This window comes from Brachyhypopomus gauderio, unplaced genomic scaffold, assembly GCF_052324685.1.
Source record: "Brachyhypopomus gauderio isolate BG-103 unplaced genomic scaffold, BGAUD_0.2 sc164, whole genome shotgun sequence".
In the NCBI taxonomy this organism is placed as follows: domain Eukaryota; kingdom Metazoa; phylum Chordata; class Actinopteri; order Gymnotiformes; family Hypopomidae; genus Brachyhypopomus; species Brachyhypopomus gauderio.
Genome location: NW_027506985.1, coordinates 144,688 through 162,226, shown reverse-complemented (window position 1 = coordinate 162,226; position 17,539 = coordinate 144,688). Strand labels below are relative to the sequence as shown.

The following is a 17,539-nucleotide window of genomic DNA, read 5'->3' as shown; positions in this document are numbered from 1 at the left end:
CATTTAATGCCCAAACACTGCACAGTGCTACTCGAAAACGCAAATGTGAGAGTGGCCGGCAGGAGACGTGGAGGAGACGTAGAGGAGACGCGGAGGAGACGCGGAGGAAACGCAGGGGAGACGCGAAGGAGACAGGGGAGACGTGGAGGAGACGCAGAGGAGATGCGGAGGAGATGCAGGGGAGATGCAGAGGAGACGCGGGGGAGATGCGGGGAGACGTGGAGGACACGCGGGGAGACGCAGGGGAGATGTGGAGGAGATGCAGGGGAGACGCAGGGGAGACATGGAGGAGACGCGGTGGACGTCCATCCTCAGGGCTGTCCTGTGTTGCTGGTTGCACCATGTTTGAAAGTTCTTCCAAGACAGAAAAAGGAGGTGCATTAGAGAATAAAAGACTAATGATATTGTGCATGTAGTCCAAGAGTTTGGCTCACTGTACTCAGGACCAATAACACCAGTCCAGACGGGCCCTGTTCTGGCCTCTCTTCCTGACGTTGAAGACTCTGAGGACACTCTAAAGAATCTATATGCATTACAGCAACGTTGGCCACATCTTGCTGAATCCAAAATCAGCTATCTGTGGGCAAAGACACTGTACTGAGTACTGTGCACTGAGCCTGCGGTGTCCGGCTGAAGACTGTAGGTCAGAACTATTCGAATTTGGACCTCAAATCCAAAACTGGCCCTGGCTGTTCTAGAGTTTGTGATCACTAATAAAACATGGAGGGTGACTCTGGTGAGATGTTCATGTTGTTGTTGTGGAGTGCTTCAGTTCCACAACATCAAATGAGCAGAATGATAACACTGTTGGACAGTGGACTTTTATATCAGAAGAGGTATAACTCATAGATGTGATGCGGTTTGTAGCTACGAGCAACAGGCTGTGTCTCTGGTTGCTTCATACACATATTGATGAAGATTACTCCCAGATCACATCTAAGACTCATGTAGGGAGGACCGTTCTGACCCTTCACTATGGCCCATGATCATAGATTTCACAAGATAAACTACATTTTTGCTCACCGCTTATTTTAAGCAGATCACTGTAATAACCACAAAAGTTTGTCTAGGTGGCCACGGCACTCAGAGACTCACGTGTCACGCGTTCCTAGAGAACAGGTTTACACAAACACCATGAATGGCATCAGAAAATGAGCCAAAAAACATCTCATCACACTCTTGGTCACACTTTTTGCCCACCGTCTGGTCTACACAGGTAGCACTGGACTGTGGCAGCTGACGGCTCTGGTGCTTAAGTTGAAAGGTTAGCGTGCGGCTGATGTATGTTCAGAAGATCTTAAAGTAGCAGCAGGATGATTAACTGCGACGTCTTGTTTAATGGAGGTGGCGTAGATTTACGAGACAAAGATCCCGCAAAGGTTTAAGTAAGTGGCAGCTCGTTTATCCTCAGACAGGTGAAGGATTCTTCATCCGTTCAGACTCGAGTCCTGCTCACACTCTCTCGGTTTGACAGTGCCGGTGCGAATAATTGGCTCTCTGCAGAAGCACAAGGACACGCTCACACTTTTGCCTTAATAATTCGTAAACCTCGCTGGTGAAGTACCTTTCCCTGATGAGTCAGATCCTCACTCAGGAGGTCCCTTCGTGGTCGCCAAAATTGTCGTGGAAATTCTCCGTCACAACAACCGGGGTCTCTCTGTAAGAAAAGATACGAGCTCGGAGAGTGATAATTAGTGAAAGCAACACACACACACTCGTTGGTTACTTTACCAAATCACTCTAGTTTATTGTTCAAACCTCCAACCCTTTTATACAGTTTTAGGGATGGTTGGTCATGTGAAACATTATCAGCACAATTACAGTCAGATGATGTATTCGTAAATACATGGCATGATTGAATGCATGTGTGCCAAACATCAAATGTAAGAATAATTCTGCAATCTAAGGAGAACGTTTCTTGCTGGGCCTGCTGTCCGTCTGGAACATGAAACATGTCACCCGCCTGGAACATGTTCTCACTCCCACCATCTCTCTGTCTAGTCTCCTTGACCCAGTGGATGACCTCAAACTTCCCCTTTCGGTAGCACACCATGTTCTTAAAACACTTCTCTGGGAAAGCAGTTTTATGAAGTCTATATTTCTGATTTCTATTACACCCTCGTAGTCACACGCTCTCCTCGTAGTCACACACACGCTCTCCTCGTAGTCACACGCTCCCCTCGTAGTCACACACACGCTCTCCTCGTAGTCACACGCTCCCCTCGTAGTCACACACTCCCCTCGTAGTCACACACTCCCCTTGTAGTCACACACACACTCCCCTCGTAGTCACACGCTCTCCTCGTAGTCACACGCTCCCCTCGTAGTCACACACTCCCCTCGTAGTCACACACTCCCCTCGTAGTCACACACACGCTCCCCTCGTAGTCACACGCTCCCCTCGTAGTCACACACACACTCCCCTCATAGTCACACACACACTCCCCTCATAGTCACACACTCCCCTCGTAGTCACACACTCCCCTCATAGTCACACACACACTCCCCTCATAGTCACACACTCCCCTCGTAGTCACACACACACTCCCCTCATAGTCACACACACACTCCCCTCATAGTCACACACTCCCCTCGTAGTCACACACTCCCCTCATAGTCACACACACACTCCCCTCATAGTCACACACTCCCCTCGTAGTCACACACTCCCCTCGTAGTCACACACACGCTCCCCTCGTAGTCACACACACGCTCCCCTCGTGGTCACACACACGCTCCCCTCGTGGTCACACACACGCTCCCCTCATAGTCACACGCTCCCCTCGTAGTCACATGCTCCCCTCGTAGTCACACACACACTCCCCTCATAGTCACACACACACTCCCCTCATAGTCACACACTCCCCTCGTAGTCACACGCTCCCCTCGTAGTCACACACTCCCCTCGTAGTCACACACTCCCCTCGTAGTCACACGCTCCCCTCGTAGTCACACACACGCTCCCCTCGTAGTCACACACACACTCCCCTCGTAGTCACACACACACTCCCCTCATAGTCACACGCTCCCCTCGTAGTCACACACACACTCCCCTCGTAGTCACACACTCCCCTCGTAGTCACACACTCCCCTCGTAGTCACACACACACTCCCCTTGTAGCCACACACACACTCCCCTCGTAGTCACACACTCCCCTCGTAGTCACACTCGGCCTCATCATCCCAAGCACAGACATAACAGCACACATCTTCCAACACCAGCTTCAAGGCTCCAAAGGCCTAACCTGAGACCCCACATCCATTTGAATTTTACTCTTTTATATAAAAGTTCCACTTTATCAATTTGAGTGCACACTTTTTCAGCTCCAAGCGGCAACACTAATACACATGAATTTGTCAATAATTACCTACCACGCAGTAATGTGGCATTCTCATGCATTGGGGTCATATATTACTCTACACTTTGCTCTGTTACATTGCCAATTAACTGCTTTTCACCTCGCTGCCATTTTATTCAGAGGTAATGGAGAGCCCATTCAACTGCCCTACCCCGAGGTGTCACGTAAATCAAAATCTAAAGTAATTACACATAGTTAGGGTGATTGCTACAAGACCACTGAATCAATCCTCCAGTCGGCTGTAGGTATAGCTAAAAAATTTGAATTCATGGGCCAAACGCAAGATTCAGTCACACGAGGAACCGTAATGGCGATATTGTTCCATTTATAACAATTTCTCTTTAGCTCAGGAAAGAGCTGTATTAGAGAATGTGTGCATGTATTAGAGAATCAGTGGCTGCATTAATGACTCTCAAAATCTTCTAGGGGACAAACTATTTATCACCGGTCCACAGCACATGTACCCAATGACCCATAACATAGTGTAAATCAATAAATCTACCTGTTGGTGCTTCTGGATGCTACAGCCTGTTTACCTCAATAACATTACATGGATGTGATGGACAGTTAAATCATAATAAGTGGGGGAATATTACTGTGAGCACATGTTTTTGATATCATCAGCAGATTTATACAGCGAGTGGAATGTCCAGTCTTCGGGGTCTGATTAATTGCCACTCATTAGAATTGCAACGGCTGGGTGGCGTGTCAGAACTAGCTATCGGTGGGACTCCGAGGCTCCTCCCCCTAATTAAATTACCACGCTTTAGAGGACACAATGCCTACTTCTCAAAATGAGCCTGCTAGCTAAAATGTGCCAAAAGGCCATGATCCGGTGATTATTACAGCAACTGACTGGTGCATTTAGGTGCAATACACTCTCCTCTGTATGCGTGCACGCGTGCGATTTTGGAACAAGAGGCTTGAATACTAAACATTAGCTCCATATATGAAGTGGAATCAAGGTTTAATAAGCTTTTGAGTTGAAGTATTTATGTGAATATTGTGAGAGAACTGTGTGTGAGAAATGAAGTGTGCTTCTCTACATGTCATTCTCAGGTAAAATACTCCCTAGTCCTCTACAGAACATTTTAGACTCAAGAATAATTTAACTGTGTCTTCTTTTGCTTACCACTGTCACTTTACAAATTGGCTTTAAATTCAGCAATTTAAAACTCTGTCTAAAGTTTAAGAGTAAAAAACAAATAGACTTGATTACTTGGGCAAATAATATGAATTACTGAAGATACATTAATCAGTTTTACCCTCTAATCACATTATAGCTGCTGGTGTTGGAATCATCCCTACTATGTGACTGTGTGACCATGTGACCGTGTGAATTGTGTGTGTGAGACCGTGTGCACTGTGTAACTGTGTGACTTTGAGCACTGTGTGCATTGTGTACACTGTGTACACTGTGTGACCGTGTGCGTTGTGTGACCGTATGCATTGTGTGACCGTGTGCACTGTGTGACCGTGTGACCGTTTCAAGCTGCTGAAAACGGGGCAGCGTCCTGTGCCTCAACGCTTCTGGAGGAGAGAGCTAAACACTGGACTGTACCAGTTAAACACTGGACTGTACCATTTAAACACTGGACTGTACCATCCCAACATTTATTTGGTGGCAGGTTTTCTTAACATATGCCGTATGATACAGATGGAAATCCAGCATGAGGCTTCACAATCACTCTGATTGGTGTGGAGGGTGATTAATGACATTTTCCTTTGTTTCAAGGAGAACTTAGAATTTTCTCAAGAGGTCAACACTGACCCAGATTTGCTAATGAATTAGCCTCTTAGCTTCATGTAATTGACGGGCCTGGCTGAAGATCTACAATACAAGCAATACATACATATACATATTATTATACATAATAGTCTTTCTTTTCCTCCAATACTGAATCTTCAAATGTAATATTACAATAATAAATAAATTGGGGGATATCTGGAGCTGAGATTTTACAGTTAACTCTAAACTAACATGAGAAACTAAAGATGTGCAATATGTTCATTATTATTTCAATGATTCCAGTGAGGTTTGAATGTAGCCAGGGCCAATCAACCTTCTCCACATGGGAGCAGGTCTATTAATGGTGTTAAGATCTACCAGTGGAACTTCTCAGAATGGCGCAGAACATGCCAACTGGCTGGAGATAACCACTCACAGTGCCAGTCATGGGTGTGCCAGCTACCACAACACAAAACCGGCTTTGCCCCTTCACTGCTCCACCAGACAGCTCTAGAACATCTCAGATGATTTCATAGCAGACATCCCTTAATTTCAGCTGTTCCCCCGAGAACATGGAAGAAAGCCAGCTGCACACAATAGCTCATGCATAATGGAACTAACTAAACCCATATCGAACCGGTCCGACCAATGGCAAGAAATCAAGAGGTCGTTAAAAACGTTCCAGCCGAGCGGACCCCAGCCATCTAGGAGAACCACGCAGCCAGGCTGTGAGGTTTGTTCCAGTGCAAGTATCTGGAGAAAGAATTATCCAGCAGCTCGGTGTGTGGAGAAGCTCTTAACCTCTCCATGTGGAGCAGTGAGGTGTTGTTTCCAGCAGGGTCGTGAAGCCTCGTTAGTGACTGAGTGCTAATCAACTGGGCTGGTGAGCGAGCTGACCACCTGAGTCAGGATGAACTTGTTTTCTTGTTCTATGGCTATTTTTGATGCCTCCTTCCATGACTCCTAACCTTGGTCTAGAGCGACACCTCCACTACTTCCTAGTTGGTAAGATGTGCGAGAAGGTAACCACCTCGGAAAGGTTTATTTTGTGCGCCATGTTTACCTTCTATATCTGAACTGCAGATGCTTTCTGAAGAGAACTAGAGTCGGAGCGTCATTCTCCAGCTGAGTGAACCCCAACAGACTACAGTACAGGAGCGACACCACACAGCCTTAACGCCACCCTCGCCGGCGCGCAAACAGCCTGATTGACAGCTGGCACCCGAGTAAGTTTGAGCGTTTTCTTTCACGCTCTAGTTTGTGACTCAGCCCGTCTGTCGGAGCGCTTGGCTCCGTTTGCTCCCGGGCCGGAGTGGCAAGTCCGCAGCCTGGAAACCTGATGGTGTCCTGCGGGATCGTCTGGGCTTCGTGTACCAGATAGTGATGTGTCGTTCGCGAACGATCCGGCTCTAAGAGCCGGCTCTTTGAAGTGAACGATTGGAACCGGCTCCACAATGGGAGCCGTTTTAGGATCCTATTTGGGAGCCGCTTTTTCCTTCAGTATTGCGCTTGTGCTCTGCAAGTGCCACAGTGCCAGTTTTTTTCCAACATCGTTTTTATTTGTCCTTCGGTGCCTCGCTGTCTCTCCCTCTCCTTGCGCGTATTGCTGTTTCTGCCAGTGGTAGAGCATAATTGGCGCGTCGCGACCAGCGCGAGGGTCCGTGCGCCGAAAATGACGCAATCGCGGTGGCTCCGCCCCTGCGTGAGGACCCCCGAGCGAAGCGAGGTCGTGCACCTCTTCAGCGCAATGAACAAAGTTATGTATGCCGGGTTCATACACCTTTACAAGGTGGAATTCAAGCACTTGTACGTCACTTGCCATTTTCAATATTTCCCAGCACCTTAAACTTAAATATTTATACATGTACTCGAAATTATTCGAAATAATTCGCTTTTTTATCACATCGATTCAGTCAGAAATCTATTTGTTGTGAAACAAAATACAGTTACATTTTCAAGTACTTTAGCACTTTTCAAACCTGGAGCACAATGCAACATTAATTTTCGTCAGGTAAAATCCTGTTTTTCCTTGTTTTTTAGGGGTGTTTCTTTATACTACCACCCATATCGTTTCAGACAACACTGCAAAGAACTTCTCCACTGCCCGCATGTCAAGCGTGTGCTCCACACATCTGACCAATCACACGCAGCTTTCAGTTAATAATGTGGTGGGAAAACACTGAAAAAAAAAGTCTCCACTTTTTTATGGAAACGGCAGGCAATTGGCCAAGCTGTATTGCGTTCTATTTTGTGATAATTTAATAATTGGTTATAATAAAACTTTTATTTATAAAGCATTGTTATGCAGCATTTTTACTTAACAATGTCAATAATGAAACAAAATGTTATAAAATTAGGTTTAAGCTATTAATTAATTAATAATGTTAAAAATATATATGGGGAGCCGTTTGGGAGCCGAAAAGAGCCGGCTCTCCACAGTAAGAAGAGCCATTAGAGCCGCATCTCAAAATAGAGCCGAAAATCCCATCACTAGTACCAGAGCGCTCCAACGTCCAGCGTGAGCTCAGACGCCCCCTAGTGGCCGTTACGAGCTTCTGCTCTTCTGTGAGGTTTTAATCATCATAACTACAGTACTGCAGCCTTTGACTGTGATCTTGTGTCCGTTTTTGTTCAGTTAACCTTTCAGATCGTTTCTCTATATTTTGTTCCTTGTAAACTGCAAAACCTGACTACTCTTTTTATCGCAGAGAGACACATTCTGAGAAAATGTCCTACTGATAAGGCTATACTGATTTTTCATCCAGTGTTGAAACATTGGTATGTTCTCCGTGATAAAGTTGCTCCTATACAGATAATGAGGAAGACCTCCTACACAGTTTTCTCCTCATCTCACCTGAGTCACACAGCCTTAGCTGCCCTCAAATCACGCCTGTAGTAAAATGCCAAGAAGTGCTGGGGTAGATTACAGCCAAGGTTAATGAGGGTTGTTTTCACACCTGTGGTCAGTGCCGTCCTGTGCGCCGGGGTGAACGGCACAGGGCCACGTCACCAGCGGGCGAGCGAGACCGCGGTGCACCGTCCACTGAAGCAGCTTGCAGGGAGTTTTAAAAGGAGGCCAAAGACGACGACAGGTCATAAGTTTTATTGTCCATCTGCCCTTCACATAAGAACTCCATTGGGTGATAACGTTCCGGCACAACCGGCATCCCAGGTAGCACTTGAGAAGAGCTTGAGGGGCGTGCAATTCCAAGCAACTACCACACGGGGGCGATAAAACCCAGTTTCACTGTGGCCACAGTAACTCCTGCTATTATTGTTAACACAGGCGTCATTGGGGAGACTGAGCAGGTCCCAGGCTGCCGTACACCTGCTGGTGGTGTCTGCGGGTACAGCTGTGCCAAGCCTCTCGTCTGCTATTCACTACAGCCACACAGAGTGGTCCCTCTAGGCCACCATACCTTCATGCAGGGACTGAATGTTATTACAGTTTGAATACCCACCCCAAGAAACCAGACTTACATGAGTATGTGTCATATTTGACATTCTTGTTGTCATTTTCATATGCCATTTTCTGACCTTCTCATACACTTGGTCAAGGGATACATGTCCAATGTAAATGTAAAACAGGTTAAGGACTACTGCAGATTTAAAAAGAGGCAATTTTAGACCGTAAATCTGAGAAATCTGCTTTTATTGTGTTAATGATGCACGAGTGAAATCATTTTACCCTACTCGATATGTGACCAAATCAAGTCTGGAAATGTAATGAAAAAACAAGTCAGTTTTTTCAGTCAGTCAGTTCCATTGTTTTCATAAAAGATTTATGGGGAAAATGTATATATTGAGTGTATCTTTCAAGTCATGATAAAATTTCCTCTCTGTGAGTCCTTTGGTGAGTTCATCACAAGCGTGCACCCAGCCCAGTCACTGCAGGTGTCACGCACCACCTCAGACTGCAGGGGGCGCTTCCTGCTCTGTCGGAAGCTCCTGTGGCCGGCCGTTTTCCGGGGGGTTGTCCTCCGATGTCCGACGGCTCGATGCAGACCTCTGGCGGAGGAAGGCGGGGACCAGTTTGAAAAAGGAGACGGTAGCTATGACGATGACCAAGGCACTCACGAGCTGCAGCAGCACAGAGAGGGGAAGGAGGGAGAAGGATGAGTGGAAAAACAAAAGAATCGAAACAAAGAAACTCTGTGACGAAAAAGGGCTGAAGTTGCGAAATCTAGCGTGCAATATGGAAAATGAGCACCAGGTGAAAATCAATTCACGTGTTAACATGGAGTCAGCAGTGGACATCTGGGGAAGGGGCCATGCACTTTATGAACCCTACAAACACGTCCCTTAGATTCACACGAGTAGGTGCAGCAGACCAGAAAGGAACAGACCTGCACCGTGGCTGGTCCCTGCTCTTGTAGGTAGTGCCAATGAGAAGCAAGCAGAGCGAGGGTACAGGGGATGTAGGACTCATCACTGCCGGACTCTCTGCATCTGTAAGGGTCAATAAAGAAATAAGGGAGGTGCCAATCAGGGTTCCAGCGATGCGGCGGTGAGCGTGTGCAGAGAACACACCTCTGGTACAGGGCGGTTAGAAGCGTGCGCTTGTCTGCAAAGTAGTGTTGCTGCAAGTCGAGGTCAGACAGCAGCGTGGCGGACAGCCTGTGTCCCTGCTGTACCAGGACGCCCAGACTGTACCAGCCCTGCAGGAAGGGGAGGAGACAGAACACGCACGAGTGTGGACGTTAACGTGGAGTCCAGTGACCCACGCCAACAGGGGCCACCGAAATGACATTTACGACCTCAGGAGGATCCCAGCATCTCCATCTTTGAAAAAATGACCCTAATCTGGAATGCTGTTGGAGGGTTTAAGCCAGCGAATGCTTCGGCACGCGAGTGTTGGTGCGCGTGAAAGCTCTCGGGTGTTCCAGTGTGTGGTACCTGCGGGTCATTTAGGAGAGCTGCACGTTTGTACATCTCGGCCGCATCAGAGAGATCTCTCCTCACCATGGAGTGCTGCTCATACAACAGGTCACCCAGTCGGACCAAAGCTGCGTGTAGATGTGTGTTAAAACGTTTTTTTTCCCCCACAGTTCACATAGATTTTTTACAATTTCACTGTACAGTATCTAGTCCAAGTATATAAAATATATTCATGTGTACAGGTTATATTTTATTGAATAAATGTGTCAGATGGCATTAATGTGGAATGTTAACCTTAAATTACAAACTAGTTACAAAAATCTTCTGATGCAGAAGTTGAAAATTCACCAAGCATTCTGAATTTACCCAAGAGGTAGAGTTTACTGTAAGGGGTAGGGTTTAGTGACATACAGGGTATGGTTTACCATAAGGGGTAGGGTTTAGTGACATACAGGGTATGGTTTACCATAAGGGGTAGGGTTTAGCAGCGTAAGGGTTAGGGTTAAGCGTAAGTGGTAGGGTTTAGTGACATACAGGGTATGGTTTACCATAAGGGGTAGGGTTAAGCATAAGGGGTAGGGTTTAGTGGCGTAAGTGGTAGGGTTAAGCATAAGGGGTAGGGTTTAGTGGCGTAAGTGGTAGGGTTAAGCATAAGGGGTAGGGTTTAGTGGCGTAAGTGGTAGGGTTTACCGTAAGGGGTAGGGTTAAGTGTAAGGGGTAGGGTTTACCGTAAGGGGTAGGGTTTACCGTAAGGGGTAGGGTTTACCGTAAGGGGTAGGGTTTTGGTTCTGAATGGAAAGATTGTAGTACTGCAGCATACACTGTGTCACAAACGAGCTATTCAAGGATCCGGTCTGATGAGAGAAAAGGGTTGCACAAAAAGTTGGATTTGATCCAAATGAAACATAATATTTCGTGCAAACAGCACAGACATTGTGACATTTGAATATTGTAAGCGAATATTACTGAATATTGCATAACTTTTTTTTTAGAATCATTACAGAAGAGATATTTTAGATAATCAGGTAAAAATATGAGACGGTGACTCACAGGGCTATGTTCACACAAGAATGCTGTGTTAAACTGGGCTGCTTCAAATCCACACTCAGCACACATCAGATAATAAACCAAGGCCATGAACCTGAGAGGGGGGGGGGGGGGGGGGGTCCAATAATTAAACTTACTGTACAACAGGTTAAAGCATTACTGTGAAGTGTTGTGTGAAGTACATAAATCTAAAGAACAGCATCACATCGAATGATTAAACTAAAAGACGACAAAGAAGAAGAAATGTTGACTTTACCATTTCCCCTTGAGATAAGCATTTAGGCCCTTCCTCAAGACCAAACCGAGATATCCATTATGCTCAGACGCCCATTTAGCCCATCTGAAAACAGACAAAAAGACATATCACCAGCCTGGCAGGACGGCCACGGGCAGCAGACATGGGGCCGTGTGTCGCTGGACTCCCACTTACAGCACGGCATCGACGGGCCGGCGTGCAACCAGGCCGGGAATCCCACGGCTCCACATTTCAGCCAGCTCAATGCCTCCGTTCATGTGGCCTCGTTGGGCCGACTTCAGGAAGTACGTGTATGCCTTCACCTGACAACACAGCCACGCAACGTTAAGAGAGGAAGAAAACTAAAATCTCCAAACAGTTCCCTTGCTTTATGAGTGATCCAGGCGATCTAGTGAGTGATCTAGTGAGTGATCTAGTGAGTGATCTAGTGAGCTCTTTGAGATTCTGGTACAATGAACACTGAAGCATCTTCAAGATTCATTTAACATGTTCGACATCAAAAACCAGTAACTGCGAGACCAAACCTTGTCGGCTGGTTGTCCAGGATAGAGTCCTTGGAGGTGGAGAACTCCAAGATTCATGGCGGCGTCTGGGTTCTCCAGGAGATCGGCTTGTTCCCAAAGCTCAGCAGCACGTTGGTAGTCTCTCTCATACTGCTCGTAATACCAGCCCAGAGCAGTAATGGCTGGAGCAAAGCCCTGTAGATAACAGCTCATAACTTAACTGTCCAGTACGGTATCTGGGCATATTGGCAAGCTTCATCATATACAGTAATAGCTGAAGATTCTGCATCATTTAAACAAAATGAGAAAAATGACATTCTCTGGTCTCCCATGCTGATAGGAGCAGATTGGGTAAAATGAAGCTAACAGCTCAATTACATCCCTAAGCCATCAGGAGGCTTTATACCGTGTAAAAATGCTTCGTGTTAAGCTTGCACCTGATCCATTGCTTTCTTCAGGAAGGTGACGGCTCTTGGCACGTCTTGGGGAACCCCCTGCCCCTGTATGTGTAGAGACACATTTCGCTTTCACCTTTATCAACAATAAATAATAATAATAATGCTTGGTGACATAACAGAGTGACATTTACTGTGTAGTGTCGTATAACCCCTCACCAGGAGCAGCACGATGGCGTAGTCGTACATAGAGACAGGGTCCTGCAGTCGGACCGCACCCCTCTCGTAGTGCCGGACAGCAGTGGGGATGTCTGGAGCGACCCCCTGCTGACCCCAGAACAGCATCCGGCCTAGCGTTTGCTGCAGCGCCAAACAGACACGGGTGAGAGCTTGAGGAAAAGGCCAAGCCTGTTAATACTTATGGCCTCTAGGGGGCGACATTCTTCACCTCGGCGTCTGCCGCCCCGTTGCGCGCCTGCAGTTTGAGCCAGTGGAAAATGTCGTCGTCCTCGTTGGTCTGGGCTTTCAGAGTCTCCTCGTCGTTCAGGTGTATCGACTCCACAAACGTCTGCAGCAGAGAAAACACAGAGTTGATTACACTGGACCTGAACGCCATCTGAACACCGGCCCGTTCCCCAGCACCTGTTTTGAGGAGGGCTGCTGTCGGTCTGCTAAGGTCTGCTTCGCCACGTTGGAGTAGTAGGCGTAGGAGAGGTCCGGGTCTGGGGGAACCGCCTCGTCTCCCACATGGTGCAGGTGTCCGAGACGGAGCAGAGCAAGTCTCCAGTCCCTCTGGGCTGCCAGCAACGATAGCATCCACGACTGAGGTTCCGCCCCACACACACACACACACACACACACACACACACTAGAGCTGTGCACTGAGACTTATTCCTTAAGACTACAAGTTGAATGAACCCAAATACTAGGTTTTTTACCTTACAGGGCCGTTTCTCAACACCAAGTCCACTGCTGTAGAGGACAGCAGCAAGATGGAGGGCTCCGTCGTGCCCTAAGCATCCTGCTTGTAGGAGAGAAGGCATGAGCCGGCCCATCACCCGCACACTCCGGTACGAGCTCAGCTTCCTCAGTACTGCTGAATACAGAACCCGTCCGACAGCCGCTGGGTCCACCGAGCCTAAATGCGTTCGGGTGGGATAACGGTGCTGTTGCGTAAACCCGTGACCTCTTCTCGTGCGACTATGTTTGTGCGCGTGTTCTTGCAGGTCTTACCATATTTGTGTAATAGAAGTTTGATCACCTGAGCTGTCAAACGTCTGTGAAAACGCTTGGATGGTCTGTAGGGGTCACACTGGCTCCTTGAGGATGCTTGACCGGCTCGTAGCATCAGCTCCGTGTACACATCCACACAGCCCTCTAGAAAAACATGCCGACTGTCACTATGAGGGAAGCAAACACTCTCTCAGGTGTGCAGGAAAACGCGTCGTTTTGAACACGTGTCATCTTGTGGACTACGTACGACTTACCTGTCAGGCGCAATGCCGTATGTGTATGGGAACTGTCTGAGATTTGATCATTGAGTTTTGATTTAAACTCCTGACATGTCTGGATCCATCCTGATAAATTTACCAATCTTATTGGTTGGGGAAGATGGAGCTCGTACTGTGATATCAGAAACCTTGTTTCAGGATTAAGCATTTATAAGCATATATAAGCATTTGTAACAGAAGGAACATTGTTAAAACAGACTGAAGGTTATGCTTACCATGTTAATTGAGGGGATCATTGTTCGGTAATACAACACTGGACCATAAAATCCTTCGATGCCTTTAGTAAATTTACCTCCACCGACCACAAAATAGCCATCTGTGTCATCTAACTTCACAGACATCTTAAACCTGCCCAAAAGACCAGATGCTTTGAATGCAAGACTAGGTGAAACCATGAGGTGTTCAGTCATAAGGAGAAATGACTGAAATGACTCTTACATGTGATCTGAAGAGTCAACGACTGGTTGGTTGTGGCCATCAATGCACGCAGCAGCAATTGTCCCCTATGACGGGAATGGGAAAAGTTGTGACCATAGATATTACCCACCGTAGCTGCAATAGGTATGACCTTGAAGCTGCAAACCAAAGCTCATATTCTGACCATTGTACCCCCTCTCAGTTCAAAACTGAGCAGGCACCAAGAACCAAGAGCCAGCGTGAAATGAGAGAGAAACGCCGTTGACTGGTCATTCTCCCCCTGCAACTGCACATGGATGTGACCTGCGGAGAAGAGAGCCAGGCGAAACCCTGGGGGTTCAGGCTGCGCGTAAAACGCCATGATGCTACATTTTAATTGAACTGCAACTAACCCATCTGGTCAGTTACCTGAACTTGTGAGGAACAAGGAAGGAGTGGCGTAGTTTTCTTTGGAGTCTATGTGGTGTACGATTCCACAGAGACCATCTCTGCAGGGTTGAGTTAATAAAACCCAGATGTGGAAGGCACACCTGGGAACAGACACAACGCGTGAGGTGGAGCACCCTTGCCAAAGGAGGGAGAGAGAGAGAGAGAGAGAGAGAGAGAGAGAGAGAGAGAGAGAGAGATTGATTTGAATTACCATGGATGAAAAATCGCCTTGAGACGTAGGTCTTCCAACAAGTCGTTTCTGTATGGTTGCAGAGTTTTGGTGACGCCAAAGGGCTCCCCCGTTGACCCGTATAATGAGGTCACTAGACTTGCTACTTCTAAATAAACAAAAACATAAATCAAGATGAATTTTATTTTTTAAGTCACAGATGACTAATGCGTCATCGTCTAACTAACTCTCTTAATCAGAAAGTTTCTTAACACACCGTTTTCTGCTGGACACTGCCACCTATTTTTCCCAAACCTCCAGCGCGTCTCTGCCTCCCAGCTGGGACACAACACATGCTGCTTGAATGGACGACTGAGCGGACTCGGAACCGTCAGTGACACCACTGCGTTCGCAAAAGGAAACCGGTCCCGTTCGGCCAACGCGCCACGGCTGACCCAGGCGCGTAAAAGACACCCGAGAACCCAGTTGGACACGGGTATTCTCCAGTCCGGCTGGTACACAAGCCAGTCAGGGAAACGGATCAAAACGAGTCTGATTCTCCGGGCGCCAGCAGTACACGGCCAGTGTCTTTTAAATATGGTTACTACAGATCCAGTATCGAAAGTTACCAACACCTGCAGGTGGACCGTGGAGGTGTCTCCACACAGATATCGGACCCGCAACGGGTAGTCCGGGTTCGGGCTTTCGGGTGGGTTTAAAAACGTGACGGTACCGGAGCTGCGTTGTCCGAAACACTCAGGAACAATAACCTGCATAAAAACGGCAGTCAAAAGTATCAGCAGAATATTTATATGTATTATATGAATACGTGTACAGTATAGAACCGTTAATGAAATAACAATGAAATAACTTACGAATATAATGACTTGAGACAGCCAACACCACATACGCTGTAATTTTCTCATATTCCAAAGATTTGAATGGCAAACTGTCAAGACTCTTGATCTTGTGGAGAATACATAAAAGAAATGTTGGTTTTGGGCTGGGCCGCCACTTTTTGCGCACATACCATTACACGTCCTGGTCCACGGACATCGTTAGGTGGTCAAATTGAAGCGTTTACTTGTTAAAAGTTGTTGAGCGAGGAAGAACATCCTGTTTGGTTCACACGAGGGAGATCTTGGGCAAACAGAAGGCGCAGCTCCACCCGCAAACGCAAACTGTGGCTGGGTGAACTGCACAAATAAAGGCGAGTGGCGTGTGTTCATTTGACAGCCAAGGAACTCAGTGATGCCCCTTCACCTGAACATTCAACACACAACAACTTTTTTCTTTTTTAAACCGTTTTATTGCTTTCATGCAGAAGTGCCAAAAATTCTGAAGACACAGACTACAGTCTTGAACACTACAGATGATGCAAAATAACCCCCTCCCCTCAAATTTCCTTCTGTACAAAGGTGTATAATCATAAATAGAAGCTCAAAAGGGAGACGCCAGTAGGAAACAGTACAGACGGGATAGTCCAAAACGCTCCGCCCTCCAGAATCTGCGAGATGGTTCTGCAGCAGGTAACATGCATCAACGCAATGAAGTGCGGCTTACTCAAATCACGCACGCACTGACAGAAAAGTTCACGTACAGCTCCTTCGTGCAATAGAGGCACAGATGATGCATCAACACAGTTGACCTACGGTGCATACTTGTTTGAGACCGATATATGTTGGTATACAGATTCTTATGGTTTTATTTTTTACACCTGTACCAGCGTGCAGCGCTGCGTTGGTTTGCCTGGGATTCAGAAGACCAAATGTATCTAACTAAGGTGAACTGCATAAGGAAATGCGTAGTGCCAACCCTCTCCAAGTCAATGCATGATAATAATCCTGGTCCTTTGTTGAAGTGTGCGTTATCCCTTCCCTATTGACCACTGACCTTGGTTAATTTCATGCAAACCAGCACCACTGTAAAACATCAATGCCTATTCCTGAATTACCCACCAAAGGCAGAGACGTTTTCCATTTTGAATTCCGTTTCATGGTAAATAGATTCTCTCCAGTTTTGAGCTTAATGAAAGACATTAAGTTGGAAACCTCAAATCTCACCACATGGATTAGTTTTGAGAAACTACAGAAGGTCGCAATTTCCAGTCTTCCTAAAGCTGCTTACACAGAACTACACACCCCATATTGATTCACACCATCAAAGCGGAGTTAGTGGAAACCTGACTGCCTGAAAAGCCTCAGCTCAGGCCCAAGATATATAGACAGAATTACTGCGTCAATTATGTAAACTTGCACACATTTTAAATGCAACGCTTGCTCCAGGACAGACGGACAGATCTACCACAGTTAAGTGACATTTGGAGAATTACATGGAATTTGGAGGACATCTTTGGTTTGGCACTTTTTTTCCTTTCCAAAAAAAAGTATTTGAGCTGGTATTATATTCCATAACAAACGTTTTCAACACCTAGAGAGTAATCACGGTCTGTTTTCTATGGCTGCCAATGCCATAATCATGTACAGGACACTTCAGGGATCATGTTTATAGTCTACAAGGCAAGGTTTTTGGGATACTGAGTTGGTACAATTTTGGACTAAAATCATGGTTGGCGGTGACTGACAAGATCTGAATACGTATATCAGTCCAAGGCTGTGCCAGGGAAAGTCATTCCCAAGATTTTGCGAGAACGACTTTATGGTGCACCTTTAACCCGGCACATAGGACAAATCATGATCTAACCACGTGGAATGATCAAGACCACTCGTCAAACATCTGCGGTTCCTTCTGCGTCTCAGCAACCCTCAAGACCATGGAGATACCTGTCCTATTCCAGCATGTTCTCCTGATTTCTGCAAAGCCAATTTCAAAACTTTTAGCAGTAG

The 17,539-nt window shown here is 46.7% G+C and overlaps 1 protein-coding gene across 1 annotated transcript; it reads right to left on the bottom strand.

Annotated features, from left to right (window-relative positions):
- Window positions 1-8,721: 8,721 nt before the first annotated feature.
- Window positions 8,722-17,445, bottom strand: LOC143501239 (protein sel-1 homolog 3). Its single transcript, XM_076994830.1, has 23 exons — window positions 15,569-17,445; window positions 14,971-15,463; window positions 14,736-14,862; window positions 14,504-14,625; window positions 14,280-14,398; window positions 14,117-14,181; window positions 13,894-14,026; window positions 13,655-13,790; window positions 13,401-13,544; window positions 13,106-13,305; window positions 12,810-12,989; window positions 12,616-12,735; window positions 12,387-12,527; window positions 12,210-12,272; window positions 11,794-11,967; window positions 11,444-11,571; window positions 11,270-11,353; window positions 11,017-11,107; window positions 10,733-10,820; window positions 9,985-10,094; window positions 9,619-9,746; window positions 9,435-9,537; window positions 8,722-9,168 (listed from the first exon to the last, which is right to left on the bottom strand). The coding sequence occupies exons 1-23, from the start codon at window positions 15,719-15,721 to the stop codon at window positions 8,998-9,000; spliced, it is 3,273 nt and encodes a 1,090-aa protein (XP_076850945.1). The 5' UTR covers window positions 15,722-17,445; the 3' UTR covers window positions 8,722-8,997.
- Between the last annotated feature and the right edge of the window lie 94 nt (window positions 17,446-17,539).

What these genes read in the sequence shown, in the direction of transcription:
- LOC143501239 (XM_076994830.1), bottom strand. Translation starts at nt 15,721, where the DNA reads ATGTGCGCAAAAAGTGGCGGCCCAGCCCAAAACCAACATTTCTTTTAT. An exon ending in CCAAAACCCTACCCCTTACG is followed by an intron (nt 10,095 to 10,732) that starts GTAAACCCTACC and finishes ATCTACACGCAG; the next exon opens with CTTTGGTCCGACTGGGTGAC. An exon ending in AGGGACCAGCCACGGTGCAG is followed by an intron (nt 9,169 to 9,434) that starts GTCTGTTCCTTT and finishes GTGCTGCTGCAG; the next exon opens with CTCGTGAGTGCCTTGGTCAT.